We start from the raw sequence: 16,258 nt of genomic DNA, 5'->3' as shown, positions 1-16,258 counted from the left end.
TCCCCATGCAGCCCATGTGGCACCTTCATGCTTCCCGTCCTTTTCTCCTCTGGCACTGTTTTCATTTTTAAAATGCTCAAGTTTTCTCAGGGAACATGCTGTCTAGAGTGTGTGCTCCTTTGCTGTACTTCCGAAACTCCAGGAGAGGCCCAAATATACATTGTTAACTCAGAGAAGCATGTGTTGGAGAGAAAATCCAGTGTAGGCGTCCCTTCTTTCCATACATACTACTTAGCCCGTTTATGCATGTTTGATGCACCTTTGCATCACAGTGCAGGGGAAAGAGGAGCATGAGTCCTACAGTGATCAGGTTACTTAGAGTTAAACTTCTGAACAATAATTTAAATATGGCTTCTGTTCACTGACTACCTTGTCAATGTTTTGCTTTGTTTCCCATACCTAACACTTATTTCCTCCTTTTTAGAAAATTGAAAATAGATTTGTAACAGTCAGTGTCTGAACATCATTAATATAGGTGGTTTGAATGCATATTATATCACTACTGTAACCTGATATAAGATGTAAAGTGTATGCCTATTGTGTCCTCGGATTTTGAATATCTTGGGAAAATTTCTCCTTTGGATTTTCTGTTTTCTAAAGAAAGCAGAAGAATTCAAAACAAGAGCCATATATGGGTCTAATTTTCAGAGGTGCTGAGCACCAACGTCTCCCATTGGCTTCAGTTGGAGTTGTGGGTGCTCAGCACCTCTGAAAATCAGGCTGTATTAATGTATAAGGTATAGTAGTCTTAATGTTGCTGGTATTTTTCAGACATCCTTGAATAGATACTTATTTAACATAGGTTATGAAGGATAACGAAAAAGTCACATGCAGAATGACAAATGGGAACATTATCAGCCAAATATTTAGTTTGACACCAGTAGTCAATGTATATAATCATGTTTTGCACACTATTTCTGTGGTGTCTGTGCTTCATTGTCAGGTTTGTAAAGGTAGATTGGGCTAGTGAGTATATGTTAGATTTTATTTTCATCCAAGCTCTTTACTATGCATAAAATATAATCAGGGTTCTGAACATTTGTTCTACAGGTATGAAAATGATCAATTCTGGCTCCAATGTAAAACAAATCATACCCAAGTCTTTCCATTAGATGAAGTCGCTGTTTTGTAGAGCTGACCAAAGAACAACAGTTTCATGTCACAGCAACTGTCAAGGTTTCAAAATTAGTTTTTGTTTCATTTTGGAACAAAAACAAAACCTTTAACATAGAATTTGTGGAAACAGAAGTGTGGATGTGTCTCTCTGATTCTGTAACCTGCGATGTAGGTGACAACCCATGTTAAAGGGCCTGCTCTGCCTGATTCAAAGCATGTTTTTTTCATTCTAGATTCCCTCAAATCAGGCAGAGCAGGGGAGTCTCCTACATCCCAGGCTGGTACACTAACCACATAGCTATGGAGTTTCACCCTTCCTTGGACACAAAAAAGCTTTTTGCAAAAGTTTTGTGAAACTGGTACATCTCTGCCAAACATTTCAGGTTCAACAACACAGCATATTACTCCGAAACAAAATTTTGTTGAAAAAATGTTCTGACCAGTTCCACAGTTTTGCCCTCTTTAAGGAGTCTTAGACTATTTTAAAAAATTGCAATTATCTGCCACCTTAACTAACAAAAAGCACCTATGTTTTATATTTTACAGGGGTGTATAAAAGTCAGGAAGCTCGATTGATGCTCCATATATATCTTATTAAAGCACCATCTCATACTTCTGTGAGCAAGATGAAAGAGGAAAAATGGGCTATGGATGGTTTTGTGAGTATTTTTCTGCAAAAGAGAGAGAGAGTGTTTTTAATACAAAATAATGTCTGTGCATTAGGCCTGAAGAATATAGAAACTTATCACATGAAAGTTGGTTGGTAATTCCAATTTATTTATTTAAATAAAAAATATCATTGTACGATTGCAGATGGGGCGGGACTATTTAGGAAAAATGTGGTTATCACTAAACAGTGATTTTCAACCTCTTCTTTGTGGGCATGACTATTTGATGAAGTGGTAAACAGTGAAACGGAAGTGCTACTCTCATTTTTATGTTGATGTTATTGCAGTACATTGAGAGGTTTTCTCATTCTTAGAGTGTAATATCATAGCGAGATGCTTTCATCAAGCTAAGATCAATGTATCCACTTTAATGTCTACTTCTCTGTAATCTCTCTCTGCAGTGGGCACAATTATGTTGCTTGGTTTATTTCTAGAAGCAAAATATCACATCTGAGAGTAATAATTCTTGGCAGTGATGTGGGAGAAGTTGAGGAGCTGATTAGCTAGCGCTTTGGTGACATTTCTAGAAGTATTGACTTTCAAATGGCTAGGATTTACCAAAGATCCTAAGGGCTTGTCTAAACACAGAAGTTGAACTGCTTTAACTATACTGGTATGTTAAAAGTACATTCCCACTGGTATGGATGCAGATAGACTGGTATAAGAAGACAGTATCTCTTGAAATCTGAAATATATTGTTAAATTGTTCGCTTGTCCGGTGAACACTCTTTAACACTACTTGATGCATAAGAACAAAATGACTGACAAAAATATATCTTATTGTATTTCTGAAGCTTGCAAATTCCCTGTGTTCATACTATAGATATGCTCCGCTATGGATATTTAATGATGCAGTCCAATGAGTACTGATTACTGACCAAAAGAGGGTTATTGGCAGTTGAATGTAGGGCATTTTTTATCCCACCCTGTCTACCTTTGAAACAGTTGCTTTCACTATCTTAACTTTTGCATTCATGGTAGCATCTGCCTTTTAGGTGTTGCAGTGCTTTTCCACAAAAAATATCAAAACACCAATAGTCTTTAAGAGGCCTTTAGAGATGGCAATTTCAGGAGTTATCAAGAATCAACTTGAAATCTAGTCAATCAAAAAATAGTATCAGGTATTAACATACCCTGAGTCCTCCTGCAAGTTTCAGAGTTTTACAATTACATTTGACTAATTTTGAAAAGGGATTTCTCTCCCATTTTGCTGTGAAACAATCCATTACAAACAGGAGGAGCAGACCGACTATACACAAAATGCTGTCAAATATACAAAGTAAGCAAACTAAAAAAGAGAACTTTTTTTCTCGAATTTCTTTCAGTAACAGTAGCCTTAGCTGTTACAAGTACCAAAGGTAGGTTAAAAAGAATTCCAAAGGTAGTGCAGCTTTTAAGCTTGACAGTGTCCCTTTAGTACCCCTGCCTGACCCCCATGCTCAGCGCATCCATATCCCTCCACAACAAGGGTATCTGTGGGGGAATACTGTTTAGGCATTTCACTTCCAACCTGATTATAATCACCTCTCACATTTCTAACCAAGTTTTCCCAATTTAATTCTGAGATTCTGTGTGTTTTCTGTTTGCAGGTTTCTGCTGAACCTGATGGAGCTACATATGTTTTTCAAGGATTTATCCAGGGTAAAGATTATGGACAATTTGGACTTCAAAGATTAGGTACTCAGTTAATTTTAATGTCAAACTAGTTCAGTTTTGTTTCATAATGAGTTTTATTATGCATTGTTTTTATTAAATGATTACATGTAAAGGGCTATCCTGAACCTATATTTCAGTACTGGTGTGTGTGTAGAGTATAGTGAGGTTCGTATCCTAGAATCATTTTTAAAGCTGTGCTATAAAAGAGGTGTTTTGTTCACCGGGAAAGTTAAATTGGGAGGTATAGTTACTCTGTTGTGGCAAGTGGCTCATTTTGGTTGTTTTCTAATATCTTTCTCTAAGAATGCTTACATAATAGGTATTATGTTCTATATAGTGATCATCATATAAAGAGTAAGTACTTACTTAGAATATGTGTATATGTATGTCAGTGCTTTATATTAATACAACTTTTATAGTGAATACTTGCTAGAACAGTCAACCTATTAAATACTATTGGCCAAATACTGAAGTCCTTGTGCCATTTTTACACAGGCAAAACTTCTATTGAAATTGATGGGAGTTTTTTTCCCCCAAAGAGGAAATTGGATGGACTTCTTTATTTGTCCTGTAGATTAAATTGTACATCAAACTACCTGATCACTAGTTGCTTTTTCCAGTATAGAATATTGCTGAAAAGATCTTACTCTTTTTGCATGCTTAAGCAAATAAAACAAGAAGAAATATTAGATAACAAGAAATGTTAAACTATAAATTATCTCATCCTGTCTCTTGAAGACTAATATTTCTGCTCACACACAAGCTTGAATATTCTTAAGGTTTCTCAAGCAGTGGGGTTCCACTTAGACCAGTCTGACAGATTTACAAGAGGAATTCGTTTCTTTAAGGATTATAACCCCTAATTAAATAGCCTTGTGCTCTTCAGATATGATAATTTTATCTGGAGCCAAAAACACATTCTTCTGGTTTTTGGGGACAATGTATTTCTCACTCTTATTGTCCAAATAAAAACAAGAACATTCTTTAACATCTCAGTTGTGGTGGAAGGATTTATTAATGTGTATATCACACATTAGACAGTCTTGTTTTCTCTTTTCACTGCCCTAAGTCATTCTAAAGAGCAATGCTTGGAGACTGAATTTGGCTCCCACTGCATTTGGTAATTTGGGTACTTTAAATGGAATATTTATAGAATATTTTATAAGAAGACGATTCCTGGAGGGATATGCAAATAATTTGATTTCCCTAAATCATCTTCTTCAAAATATTTGGGGGTAATCAATCAAAGAGTAAAATCAACAATGTCTTGACAAGATGTTTTTGATGGTTTCTTATAAAAATTATGTGTTGTCTCTCTTCCTTTGGTTTTCAGAGGTTTGTATTCCCTCAATATATTCTTTGTTGGAACTCTTTGAAGAGGGTTTTTTTTTTTAATTGATTCCATTAAAAAATTTATTCCATTGCCTAAAAACAATAACAAGATTATTTATTTAGGAATATAACTCATATGATTAATAAACAGAATCATTATGGGGGCTTGACATTCTTCAAAAATAGCTTTATCATGACTGATAAGAAAATAGTTTTAAATTATACCTCTTTATTTAATACAAAACATTCTTGTAAAAATTTCACCCAAAGAGATGTGAAATTTGTGTAAGATTTTTGAGCCCTCTAGTCTTTCAGGAAAACTTCCTATCCCAAACCAGATTTCCTATCCATTTCACTATTGTTCATAAACAATTTTCTTTCAGATGTTGAATTCAGTGCTTATTCTCTTTCCAGCCAACAATTTCACGTTTTCCTGTAATTAATCTATTAGTTGCAGTATCTAATCATATTTAGCATCTATATGTTGCTTAACAACTTCAAAGCACTGAATAAACCTTAACTAATTAATCTGATTCTTAACATCTCTAGTTTGAAGCCTATAAATCACTTACTAAACTGAATTAGTAATTCCTTCTTTATTCATGGGAAAGGGGATATGAACATGGCACCATAGGGAATCTAACAGTTGCCTTATTTCTGTTCTGTGCAGGAGAGCCGTGTTCTTACTTTCAATCAGTATTTGTTCTCTACTCTTTGCCTCTCACCTACTGCTTTCATTTTTATATATAAATAAATGTGTATAATTAAGTCAACAGGATTAATTTCCATGTTGCCTTTTGAGGTGATTTAGCCTTCCTCCAAGTTACTGCTATTCCTTTGGTAAACTTTGCTATTATCTTTTTTTCTTCTATTGTGCTTTCTTTCTATCTGCTCAAGTACCAGATTTTCCAGAACCTAACAAATAAACTGTATTTGAATAATGATATTGAAGTAACCTAGTCTAAGCCATTTTTGGCTTCATAAGTTAACACCAACACCTTGAATTGCATCTGTAAATTTATGAGAAGCAAGTGCAGGTCCCAGAGCACTGGTGTCATTGCTCCTGACATAAAACTTCACCTATTAAGCAGGGTGCCGCATTCTGCGCTAAATTTAGTCTCCAAGTGTCTCAGTAAAAACAAGGAGTCTAGTGGCACCTTAAAGACTAACGATTTCATAGAATCATAGAATATCAAGGTTGGATGGGACCTCTGGAGGTCATCTAGTCCAACCCCCTGCTCAAAGCAGGACCAATCCCCAGACAGATTTTTGCCCCAGATCCCTAAGTGGCCCCCTCAAGGATTGAACTCACAACCCTGGGTTTAGCAGGCCAATGCTCAACTTTCGTGGGTAAAAACCGCACTTCTTCAGATGCATAGCGTGAAAGTTACAGATGCTCGCACCATAAAGAGTGCATAACAGCAATCTAAGTTCAAGATGAGAAAGGCATGAATCATTGTGGGGAGATCCTTCCATCATAAGGAAAAAAAATGAGTTTTGCTCACCAGATGCAGATGGAAAATAGTACCGTCCAGGAGCTATTTAGGTAGTATTTGGTACTGTAGGTCCCCACGCAAAACAAAACATGATGATTTTAATTTCTCCACAAGTAGACACTTTCAATAATATTGTGAGGATCTGGGAGTGGTAATCGTGAGATGTGAGATAATAGAGAAATGTTATGTTTTTGTCTTTTTAGGTCTTAACATGTCTGAAGGTTCAAATTCTTCTAATCAACCACATGGTACAAATAGTAGTTCTGTGGCCATTGCTATCCTTGTGCCTTTCTTTGCCCTTATATTTGCAGGTTTTGGGTTTTACCTTTATAAACAAAGGTAAGTGTAAATTGCATATATAGAGTCTTTGTATTGTCATGTATTTGAAGCTATTCAGTAGCCTTAAACTTTAATATGTTAGAAAAAGTAAATTAAGAACTGCCCTGGGAACTCCTTTGCAAAAGATATGCATAGAAAATACACTCTACCCTCATTTTAGGTGTGCCGTACTGTTTGATAGGTAAGGTTATTTTAAAGTGCCATACTTTCACTCCCACCTATTTCAAATGTTGTTATAAGTTATTCTCTTTATGAGAGAAGCAAGGGTAGTTTAAATTTTTGGCATCTGGGGAATAATGCCATAAACAGCGTTGGTGTGTACTTATTGCAGACTGTCTACATTTTGTTTTGACATGCACAATATTGTGAATCATATTTCTTATGTAATTTATCTTAAGCCCCACACAGTTTATTAGCTTGCAAGTATATTTAATACTCCTATATCAGTGAGAGGTTTTATTATGGAAATTGGTTCCACATTAGAAATTAGTAATTCATCTACAATTATCTAACAATAGTACCACATCTGCTCAGAGATTCACTCTTATCCTAGGTTCACTGATAGTGTTACTTATGTCTCTAAGAATCATTCCTTAATTTTATCTGTAAATCTTGTTTTCTCAAAGTCTAAATAATCTTGCACTATGGTAGTAAGGGGCAAATGGAGTCACTAAGTGGTGGAACACCATACCAGCATTTGTCTGGTGGAACACCATACCAGCACTTGTCTGCTGGCCTGCTATTGTAACACAGTCCTACAGGACATGACTAAAAATTGTAGTATACACAGGACCTAAACATGCCTTAAAAGCTGGACTTTAAGGCCTTGAACTGCCTGGTTTAACTTGGTTACAGGCACACTGCAACTTTTAATGATGTTAGTTTCCCTGACTCCTTTATTCTTGTGATATAGATGAGCCATAAATTTCTGAATAATTTAAGCTTTCATTTACATTTCTAATCCATCTAGTCATAAAGAAATTCTTCCAGATAGAAAGAGTTATATTTTTACTGAGTTTGCAAACAGCCAGAGAGAAACAATAACCCTAAGAGAATCCTTTCATTCATTTGCATGTGGTGTTATTTCTGAGAAAATACTGTCAACTCTGTCAGCTGCAAATTTTAGTAGAAATATCCAGTTTTTCTGGGATTGTGGTCCAAGTTTTAGAGTATTACTACCATTTTTTTCCTGGCATTATTACATATTTGCCACTTTAAAATTAACATTTCTCATAAGCATGTTTTAATATTATTTTAATACATATGGCAATCCTTGACAGCAAAAGAATGCTTCCAACATTTAATATTTAGCTTCTACATTTGTAACTGAAATTTGTTCATTCTATTAAGGTTCTTATATTACACCCATCACCACAGAAAATTGCAGTTGTGAATACACTGTGCTTTTTTCTTCTTCAACAGGACTGCACCTAAAACACAGTATACAGGATGCTCTGTTCATGAAAATAACAATGGACAAGCTGCTTTTGAAAACCCCATGTATGACACAAATGCAAAGTCTGTAGAAGGAAAAGCTGTACGATTTGACCCCAACTTGAACACTGTCTGCACAATGGTATAATGTAGTAATGCTTTGTCTTCAGAAGTCTGGAAATTGAAACACAACACAGTGCACATATAGTTCACTGATACAAAATTAAAGCACATTTTTCAGGACTTACTGGGTCACCTTTTCCTGAGGATGATAGACAAGAGTGGTTTTTTTTCATAAACTGGAACAGAATTGTCCTTCATGTTTACCATGGAGAGTTTTACAGAAAATCTGCTGCACTCCATGAGTGCTTACTCACAGTTTATTTGCTTTTTTAAAAAAGGAGATTATTCTAAAACATAAAACGTATTTGCATATATTGGAGGAGCATCCACTATCAGTACTTCTGTGCTTTATAAACTATAATAGAGGGACTGGGTTTAAAAAAAGATATAGGGTAGAAAATAAGAGCTATACTTACAGGAGACAATAGGTCACTGACTTCTCTTTAACAGTCATGAGCTACATCATTTTCATAAATTTGAACTCTACCCTCCTTTCAGTCATACATCCCTGTTTAGCAAATTTTTATTTTTCTCAGACCTGTGAATGTTCTAACATAATGACATAGTGTTTAATATGCTTAAACCTTCATGTCCAATTTATTAATTTTATACCACACAAGAAAGAATAAGTGTCAAATTTTCAGTTCTCATTTCATTATTTAATTCCCTGATTCATGTCTTGCTTTCTTTTTCACATTCCATGTTTCTTTCCTCTGTTCCCATTAGCAACACATGCAGCTGGTAACAGGGATAGTTCTGCTTCTATGTATTTCCTTGCTGTGGACCTTTGCCACTAGACATCAGTTTTACAATGAATGATGTGAAGGTGCACCACATTAATTGAGTTTTGTCATGCAGCAATGTTCCTTACTGTTGAAGATCACTTGGAAGAGTGACCTTTTTACACTGTTTTTACAGAAATTTAACCTTTTTGAAGTTTTCAGTTTAGAAATTTACGGTTTACAGTAACACTAGAAATCAAGTTGGTATATGAAGAACATAAAGCTCCACACTTCAGTCCATACCACTGTTGTCTACACTGTATCACATGATCAGTATTATTTTACTACTTCTACATTGTGTTAAAATGCTTACACTGAGCATGGTTCAAAAACCATTGAAGTTAATAGAAGGACTCCCATTGACTTCAAATGGGTTTTGGATCTGGCCCACAGGTCTTGCCTAATCAGAATTTGAAAATGCTTTGTTTTGGTATACAAGTTAATATTGTGAGGAAAGCAACCCCTAAAAATAATTGTTCAAAACTGAATATATTGCAGCAATTCAATAGAAAGATGTGGTTTTTAAAAATAAAGCCATGGTTTTATTAGGAGTAATCCATCAGATGATTCAAATACCACCACCCTAAAAAGGCGGGTTTCAAAAATTGCAGAACCATTTCATTCTCAAACAATGGAATGTGATCTTTAGTTTTCCAGCTATTGCATAACAGAATTATCCAGAGGTAACCCCAGTAATTTATTTGTTGTAGGTCATTGTCTTCCTTTTATAGCATGAAATAATTTTAGACTCATAAATGCTGTATGTTAGCCAGTGTGAATTATCTCTTACTGTCCCTTTCAGGCATTAATAATTCTGTGAAAAATCTGAACTTTTTATTACCGTAATAGAGAGTGCCTACCAAAAATCATTGTACCCAGGATTGCTGCTTGGATTTCTATAATGTTTGATGAATATCTTATAAACCATTTTACAACACTTTATTTTGAAAATTCATACAATTCTGTCAAAAACTGTATTCTACTGAAAGGATGCTGTTTTCTATTTTCTACCATCAGTTGTTATTTATTCTTGTTTATTCAAATGACTGCAATAACTATGATTCATTCATTAATGTTAAAGTTAGTACATTTGAGATCTCGTTTAAAAATGTTTCTTCTGCAACTGGCTACTCCTCTTATATTAATGCATACACTTTTGTAAAGAAGTATATTTTTATGAAAAAAAAAAGGATTTGTAAAAGTATGATGTAAATTTTCAGTGCAATGTAAACAAAATAAAAATGGATAATTGCTTTTTTAAGAATGTGTGCTCTTTAGAAATTGAGGTTAAAAGTCCATGCCAGTTGCCAGCTCCAGCTTTTCTGCCCCCCCCAAGCGGCAAAAAAAACCCAAAAACCGATTGACGGCACTTCGGCGGCAGCTCAATCGTGTCACTTCATTCTTCAGCGGTAGGTCCTTCACTCCCTCTCTTCCTCTTCGATGGCATTCAGCGGCAGCTCAAAGAGGGAGAGAGAGACTGAGGGACCCGCCGCCGAATTCCCTCCGAATACCCAGAGGTGCCGCCCCAATACCGGACGGAGTGCCGCCCCTTTGTATCGGTCGCCCCAAGCACCTGCTTCCTTCGCTGGTGCCTGGAGCCGGCCCTGCCAGTTGCAGAGTCTAGAAAATAACCAAATCAGTCAAACAAATTCAGTATTTTTGTGGGGTCTCCAAATACATCATATTTTCTCAATCTTCTCATGCACTTGCAAATACATTGGAAAGATTTAGATTACTTTCACAAATAGAAAATAACAGGACATGCAACCTTCTTTGTATTTACTAAAATTATTTTTTTCATTTCAGTCCAAGGAACAGATCATAAAAATTCTTGTCTGTAAAACATATAGAAACATGCACTTTTACCATCTCTCTTTTTTCTTAACCTAAACAAAGATGATTAAACTTAGTGCTTATGAAAACTGTTGGATAAATTAACCCGTTACCTGGATATTGAAATCTGTTACTTTTCTCCAGAAAGGTCACCAGACTTGCATAGCACAGGTCATGGAAATGCATACTGTACTTCTTCACATTTTAAAAGTGAATAGAATTTTTTTGATGGGAAAATGGGAACTCTTTCATCTTTTAATTAAATTGAACTTGGAGGGTTCTTTGGGGGAGAGACTGGGGAAAAAACTATAAATATTTTGCTGTAGAATAACATCTGCCCCTTTTGAAAATATGGAATACAGATAAATCTTAATCTGAAATGGTGTTCATGAAATGCAAAGAATATCCATCTACTATACCTTTTGGAGAATCAGGCAGTATAAATAAGCTTAAAGGGCCTGCTCTCCACCCACACTGAAATCAAAGAGGATTTTGTCATTGAATGCACTAGAAGCAGGAGCAAAAAGTGACTGTAAAAATGGCATTGTGAGGTTCACTCTTTAATGTCTCTCAAGGGACTTCTAAAGTAAATTGGATCATCTTGAAAGGTAAAAATGTTACCAGACAGCAAACCCTTCAGACTCAACCTGGAATTTGAAGTCAAGCCATTCCTTTTCTGACGTCTGCATCATCAGTAATAAAATAAAGACATTCTGAAATTGGAACTTTCTTAAAAATGTTGTTAATGATGCAGGAACCAAACTAGAACTTTCCAAGGGCTTTACTGACTCCATTGTAGCTCTGGGTGAAATATCCATAATGGATATAGTGTTGTAACTTGCCTATTTTCCAGTTTGTAGTAAGTTTGTGGAATGTACTTTACATTTTAGGAAGTCTTCCTTTTTGTTTAATGAAATATTGTTTGAAATTATTTTGGTACTAGGGTGTCTCAAATGTGTGATAATTTTCACATTCGTTTTTGGAATTTTCAATTGGGTTGGTTGCTTGTGATTGGCTAAACAAATCACATTCTACTCACCATGCTTTCCTTTGAACCGTAGGGGATGAGGAACTCAAGTGGCAGGACCAGTTGTAGAGCCTGTTAGGGGAGATGCTCATGTCAATTGCCTCCACCCTTGCAGGGCACCCAGGCAACTTCTTTGCATTGCCAGGTGCAAGACATATCCCCACCACACTGCTGTAAAGCCAGTGGTCAATGTCTTCTACAGAACAAATGGGTCTCCTGCGGATGTAAGGCCCATTTGCATTCCTTCAAGCCCCAGTCACACTGAGAGAGGGTAGCCAAAAGATGATGGAAGCTTATGCCTCTATTTGATCCCATTCAGTGGAAAGTGCTACCTGATGCTTCTTCTGCTTGCAGGTGCTGTTGCCTTAGCTCAGCCCTCGACTACGACTGGACCTCAGGGTGGAGAATCTTGGATACTTCTGCATCACATGTCAATCCCAAAGTGGATCTTGCAAACTGACTCACAAAATGAATTGACCAAAAATGTAATGAAATATATGCCCAACCCTGGACTGCAATATAAGGGTAGGGGAATGGAAGTAACATTTTAGAGTCATGCCTGCAACTAGATTGGCACAGGTAGAACCCTATGCCAGCCTGGATTCAGTTGCTGAACTCAGGCCGTTTCTTGTAAAAACAGCAAGCAGAGAAGTCTAGGAATATACCAAAGGCACAGATCTGTTGAGCAGATAATGCCATTTTTTTAGTCACTTTCTGCCCATGACACCTGTTCAACACAACAAAAATAGCAGTGGATATTGTACTTTACTATCTGATGGACCACATAGTAGCAGAAGAAATTTTGTCCCAACGTTTCTTACCTGGATTAGTAAATATGCACAGTCTTCATTAGATCAATCACCAGAAACATTTCCCACCTGTTTCAAGAGAATTTATGCTATTGCTATGGCTTCAAGAAGTAACATCAAGCAAAAATAAGCCTAGCAAACAAGTAGCCATGTAGCCCTCTTGTGTATACATTTACAGCACTATTATAGGTTTTACATTATTTTGAGCTTCTAAATTGTGTTCGGAACCTTTGAAAAACAGACAGACACCATCCCTGATCCGAAGTGTATGCAACTAGACACTGACATGATGCAATATGACACAACCAAAAATGAGGGGATGGTCCAAGATATAAGACCGTTAATAAGGTATATGTCTTGATGGTTAAGAACTAACCAATTTCATATTTTTTTCTTTTGCACCTTTTCCAGTCCCTCTCTAAATAAATTAATATTTAAGACGAGGACCCAAAAGAGTAACTAGAGCACAGATTAGGATTCAATGCCTTCTGGGTTCTATACCCATGCTACAGAGTTGTTCTGTGAACCCAGTGGCATTGTTTAAACAAATGATGATGTATTTCTGCTAAGCTCTATTTTATCATTAGCTCATCCTCTCAACTAAGCCCTCACCTGTTTGTCTGTTTTGTCTGAGTACTCTACTGCCTCCTGTTTGTCATATAGACTCTAAGCTTTCTTGGACAGAGACTATGTTCTCTTCACATGTCTGTGCAGTGTTAGCACAATAGGGACCAGACTCTTGTTATCATAATACAGCTGATAAATAGTAATAACTTGGATAAGGCACTTAGGGGTTGATTGTCAGAGGTGCTGCCTGCTGAGCAGTTGGAGTACTGTGTGCTCCGTACCTCTAACAAATAAGATCTTACTCGCTATCTGAGTCTCCACATCTGTACAAAAATAACTAACTCACAGGGTGTTGTGAAATTGAATTACATAATATTAGCAAAGCCTTTTAAGCGCATTGGATGAAAAGCTACATATAAGGGTAAATTATTAATCTTACGTTTATTTACTTTTTCACCTCCCAAACGTGTAAATGATTGGGCATTGTAAAAATATCTGAGTGTCCTGGATTAATGTTCAAGTCTTGTGATTCCACAGAGCTCTCTTGCACCATGAATCAACACATACAGTAACAACAGTTTAATAAATGAACCACCAAGACAGGAAATAAAAACCAGAATGCCCAGAATAGGCTCTCTTCTCTTCCCAGTCAGTCTTCTAATGGCCTAGGCAATATGGCCTCATTCATACAGTGGCTCTCTGAGTAGCAATTAAAGGTTGAAAAAAATGTAACAATCATATTGTGTCTGCAGTACTGGCTAGCTAGGAAGTAGAGTGGCCACATTGGAAGATTCTGCAGGCCTGCACGCAGCAAAGAGATGAGCTTCAGATCAAACAAATGAATCCACTGAAGCAAGGCATGGTGGTTATTGTAGATCTGCAATGTGCCTCCCCCACATTATATAGGAGTCTGCCTCCTGCAAGTGCCACAGAGTGCCTGAGTGGACAGCCTTTTTAATGTGCATCCAGAATTTGGCTCTGTGCCAGGAAAGGCCTGCCTTGGTGACTGAATAAACTAAGGACTTATCCTGGGAAAGAAGTCGGGGAGAGCATAAAGACAGTGGGGAAATTGATGACCTGTCAGCCCGTGTTGAGAAAAAATTACATTAACTATGTTGTGTAGGAAGTTTGTACTCCGCCCCTCTCCCCTCCCCAAATGCATTCAGGAATAATTATTTAATTGTTATGCAAAAAAAGAGCTTTAACTGGCAAATTGAAAGAACTAGCAAGTGTCTCATTCAATGACACTATACGTGATTTTCACATCAGCATCAATATGGAGTGGTCAGTACATACAAATGCACTGCATTCACCACATTGCCGGTGGCTCTTCTGGTCAGCTGACCATGGGCAAATGTGGCAGGGTCCATTGCTGCGTTTGCTAAGTGCACTGGTGGTGGCTGGTTTATTATGGTGGCCAAGGGACAAGGGTGCTGCATTGCTGGACATGGCGAGATGATGGGTATGATGGAATCTTCTCTTTATATGTGAGCTTGTTTAGTGAGGGAGCCATAGTTACCACTATTACAATACAAGATATTCCCACTAGAAGCAAACATTTACAAAGAAAGACAGGCTAAGAGTGCAAAATGTTTGGGGTACATTCATACTTGTCTGATGCTTTTCCTGCTAATTTTTTCCCCACTGAATTGTCTATATGTGCTTAGGTGAAAATGTCCTAAAACAGCATAGTTGAAGGGTCACAGGTTCATGAGTTATCGCAACACGTGCTCACAGAGTACACCATTAGCCCGCAAATGTGGATGAGGTTGTGTGTCATTGTCCTTGGCCAAACACTCATAAAAAAGCACACTGGCTCCAGACAGATGTGGTGATTTGCTGCTAAAACTTTCAGAGCACCTCAGCCTGCCCCCTACATCCCTTTCCTGGCCAGAGTCTTCATTAGGCCATTTATAACTAAGCCACTTAGGTCTTGTTTGCATTACTGAGTTGCCTGATCCAGAAAGAGTTTTGAAGATTAGGGCTTAGGGGGAAGAAGTCAGGTAGCATGGGTGTATCAACCTGTGTGAGCAGGCTACAACTTCTTTTAATGGAGTGCCGTAAAGTATGATTTCCACACTATTTTACAGCTTCCCCTGGGGTTGAGCTTCTTTATTAGCAGACCTGAACTAATAATTTGTACATGACAGAAACCAATAATGAATTCTAATACAAGTGTTTTGAGTATTGTAAATCCTTACTTTTAATTTCATAAACAAAAAAAATTGCGCTAACTGAATTTTCAGTCCATTCACTAGACATGCCAAGTAAAACTGTTTAATTAATTTTTACATGAAAATGGTATATTGTACAATATGTGAATGAAATTATATTCAATGGCTTAATTACTGTGAAACTTTCTGATGAAAGGACATACAAATTAGTTCTAAACTGAATGGCAGCGGGAAATGGAAGGGACAACAGCTTCAAAGTAACATATTATCATTATATGTTATTTGTATTACAAATACCCTAATGCTATTCTAGGTGCCTTGGAGCCCTAGTCATGAACTAGGACCATATTTTATATATCAGAGGGGTTGCTGTGTTAGTGTGTATCCACAAAAACACAACAAGGAGTCCGGTGGCACCTTAAAGCCTAACATATTTATTAGGGTATAAGCTTTTGTGGGTACAAAACCCACTTCTTCAGATGCATGGAGTGAAAATTACAGATACAGGCATAAATATATATTGGCACATGAAGAGAAGGGAGTTATCTTACAAGGAGAGAACCAATGTTGAAGGCCAATTTAGTCAGGGTGGTTGTAGTCCACTACCAAGGACCCTATTGTGTTAGATAGATTTCAGCTTAATTAATGGTGATGGTTAAAGCTGGGCGAGACTTTCAGAATGAAACTTTTTTTTCGAATCAACCAAAACATTTCACAAATTTGTGTTCAATTCACTGAATGGTTTTGTTTGGAAATTAAAAAAAAGAAACCCTAAAAATGAACACAAAATATTTAATTTTGATATTTTTAAAATTAAATGTTTCAATTTTTGATTCAAAAATTTTTGATTCACACGGAGGAACACTGGAGGGAGAAATCCCAGGGACAAGCAATGCGTATTC

General features: G+C 36.7%; 1 protein-coding gene across 1 annotated transcript in view; it reads left to right on the top strand.

The window, feature by feature from the left end:
• Positions 1-10,207, top strand: part of CSMD3 (CUB and Sushi multiple domains 3) — a 1,107,808-nt gene extending 1,097,601 nt beyond the window's left edge. The window contains exons 59-62 of the mRNA XM_034759587.1: positions 1,663-1,775; positions 3,374-3,461; positions 6,472-6,607; positions 8,030-10,207. Coding sequence (XP_034615478.1) covers positions 1,663-1,775; positions 3,374-3,461; positions 6,472-6,607; positions 8,030-8,189 — 497 coding nt within the window. The 3' untranslated portion in view covers positions 8,190-10,207. The remainder of the gene's footprint in view (positions 1-1,662; positions 1,776-3,373; positions 3,462-6,471; positions 6,608-8,029) is intronic.
• Positions 10,208-16,258: the final 6,051 nt, after the last annotated feature.

The sequence above is a fragment of the Trachemys scripta genome, chromosome 2 (assembly GCF_013100865.1).
Source record: "Trachemys scripta elegans isolate TJP31775 chromosome 2, CAS_Tse_1.0, whole genome shotgun sequence".
Taxonomy (NCBI): Eukaryota; Metazoa; Chordata; order Testudines; family Emydidae; genus Trachemys; species Trachemys scripta.
This window is presented reverse-complemented; position numbering and strand designations above follow the sequence as displayed.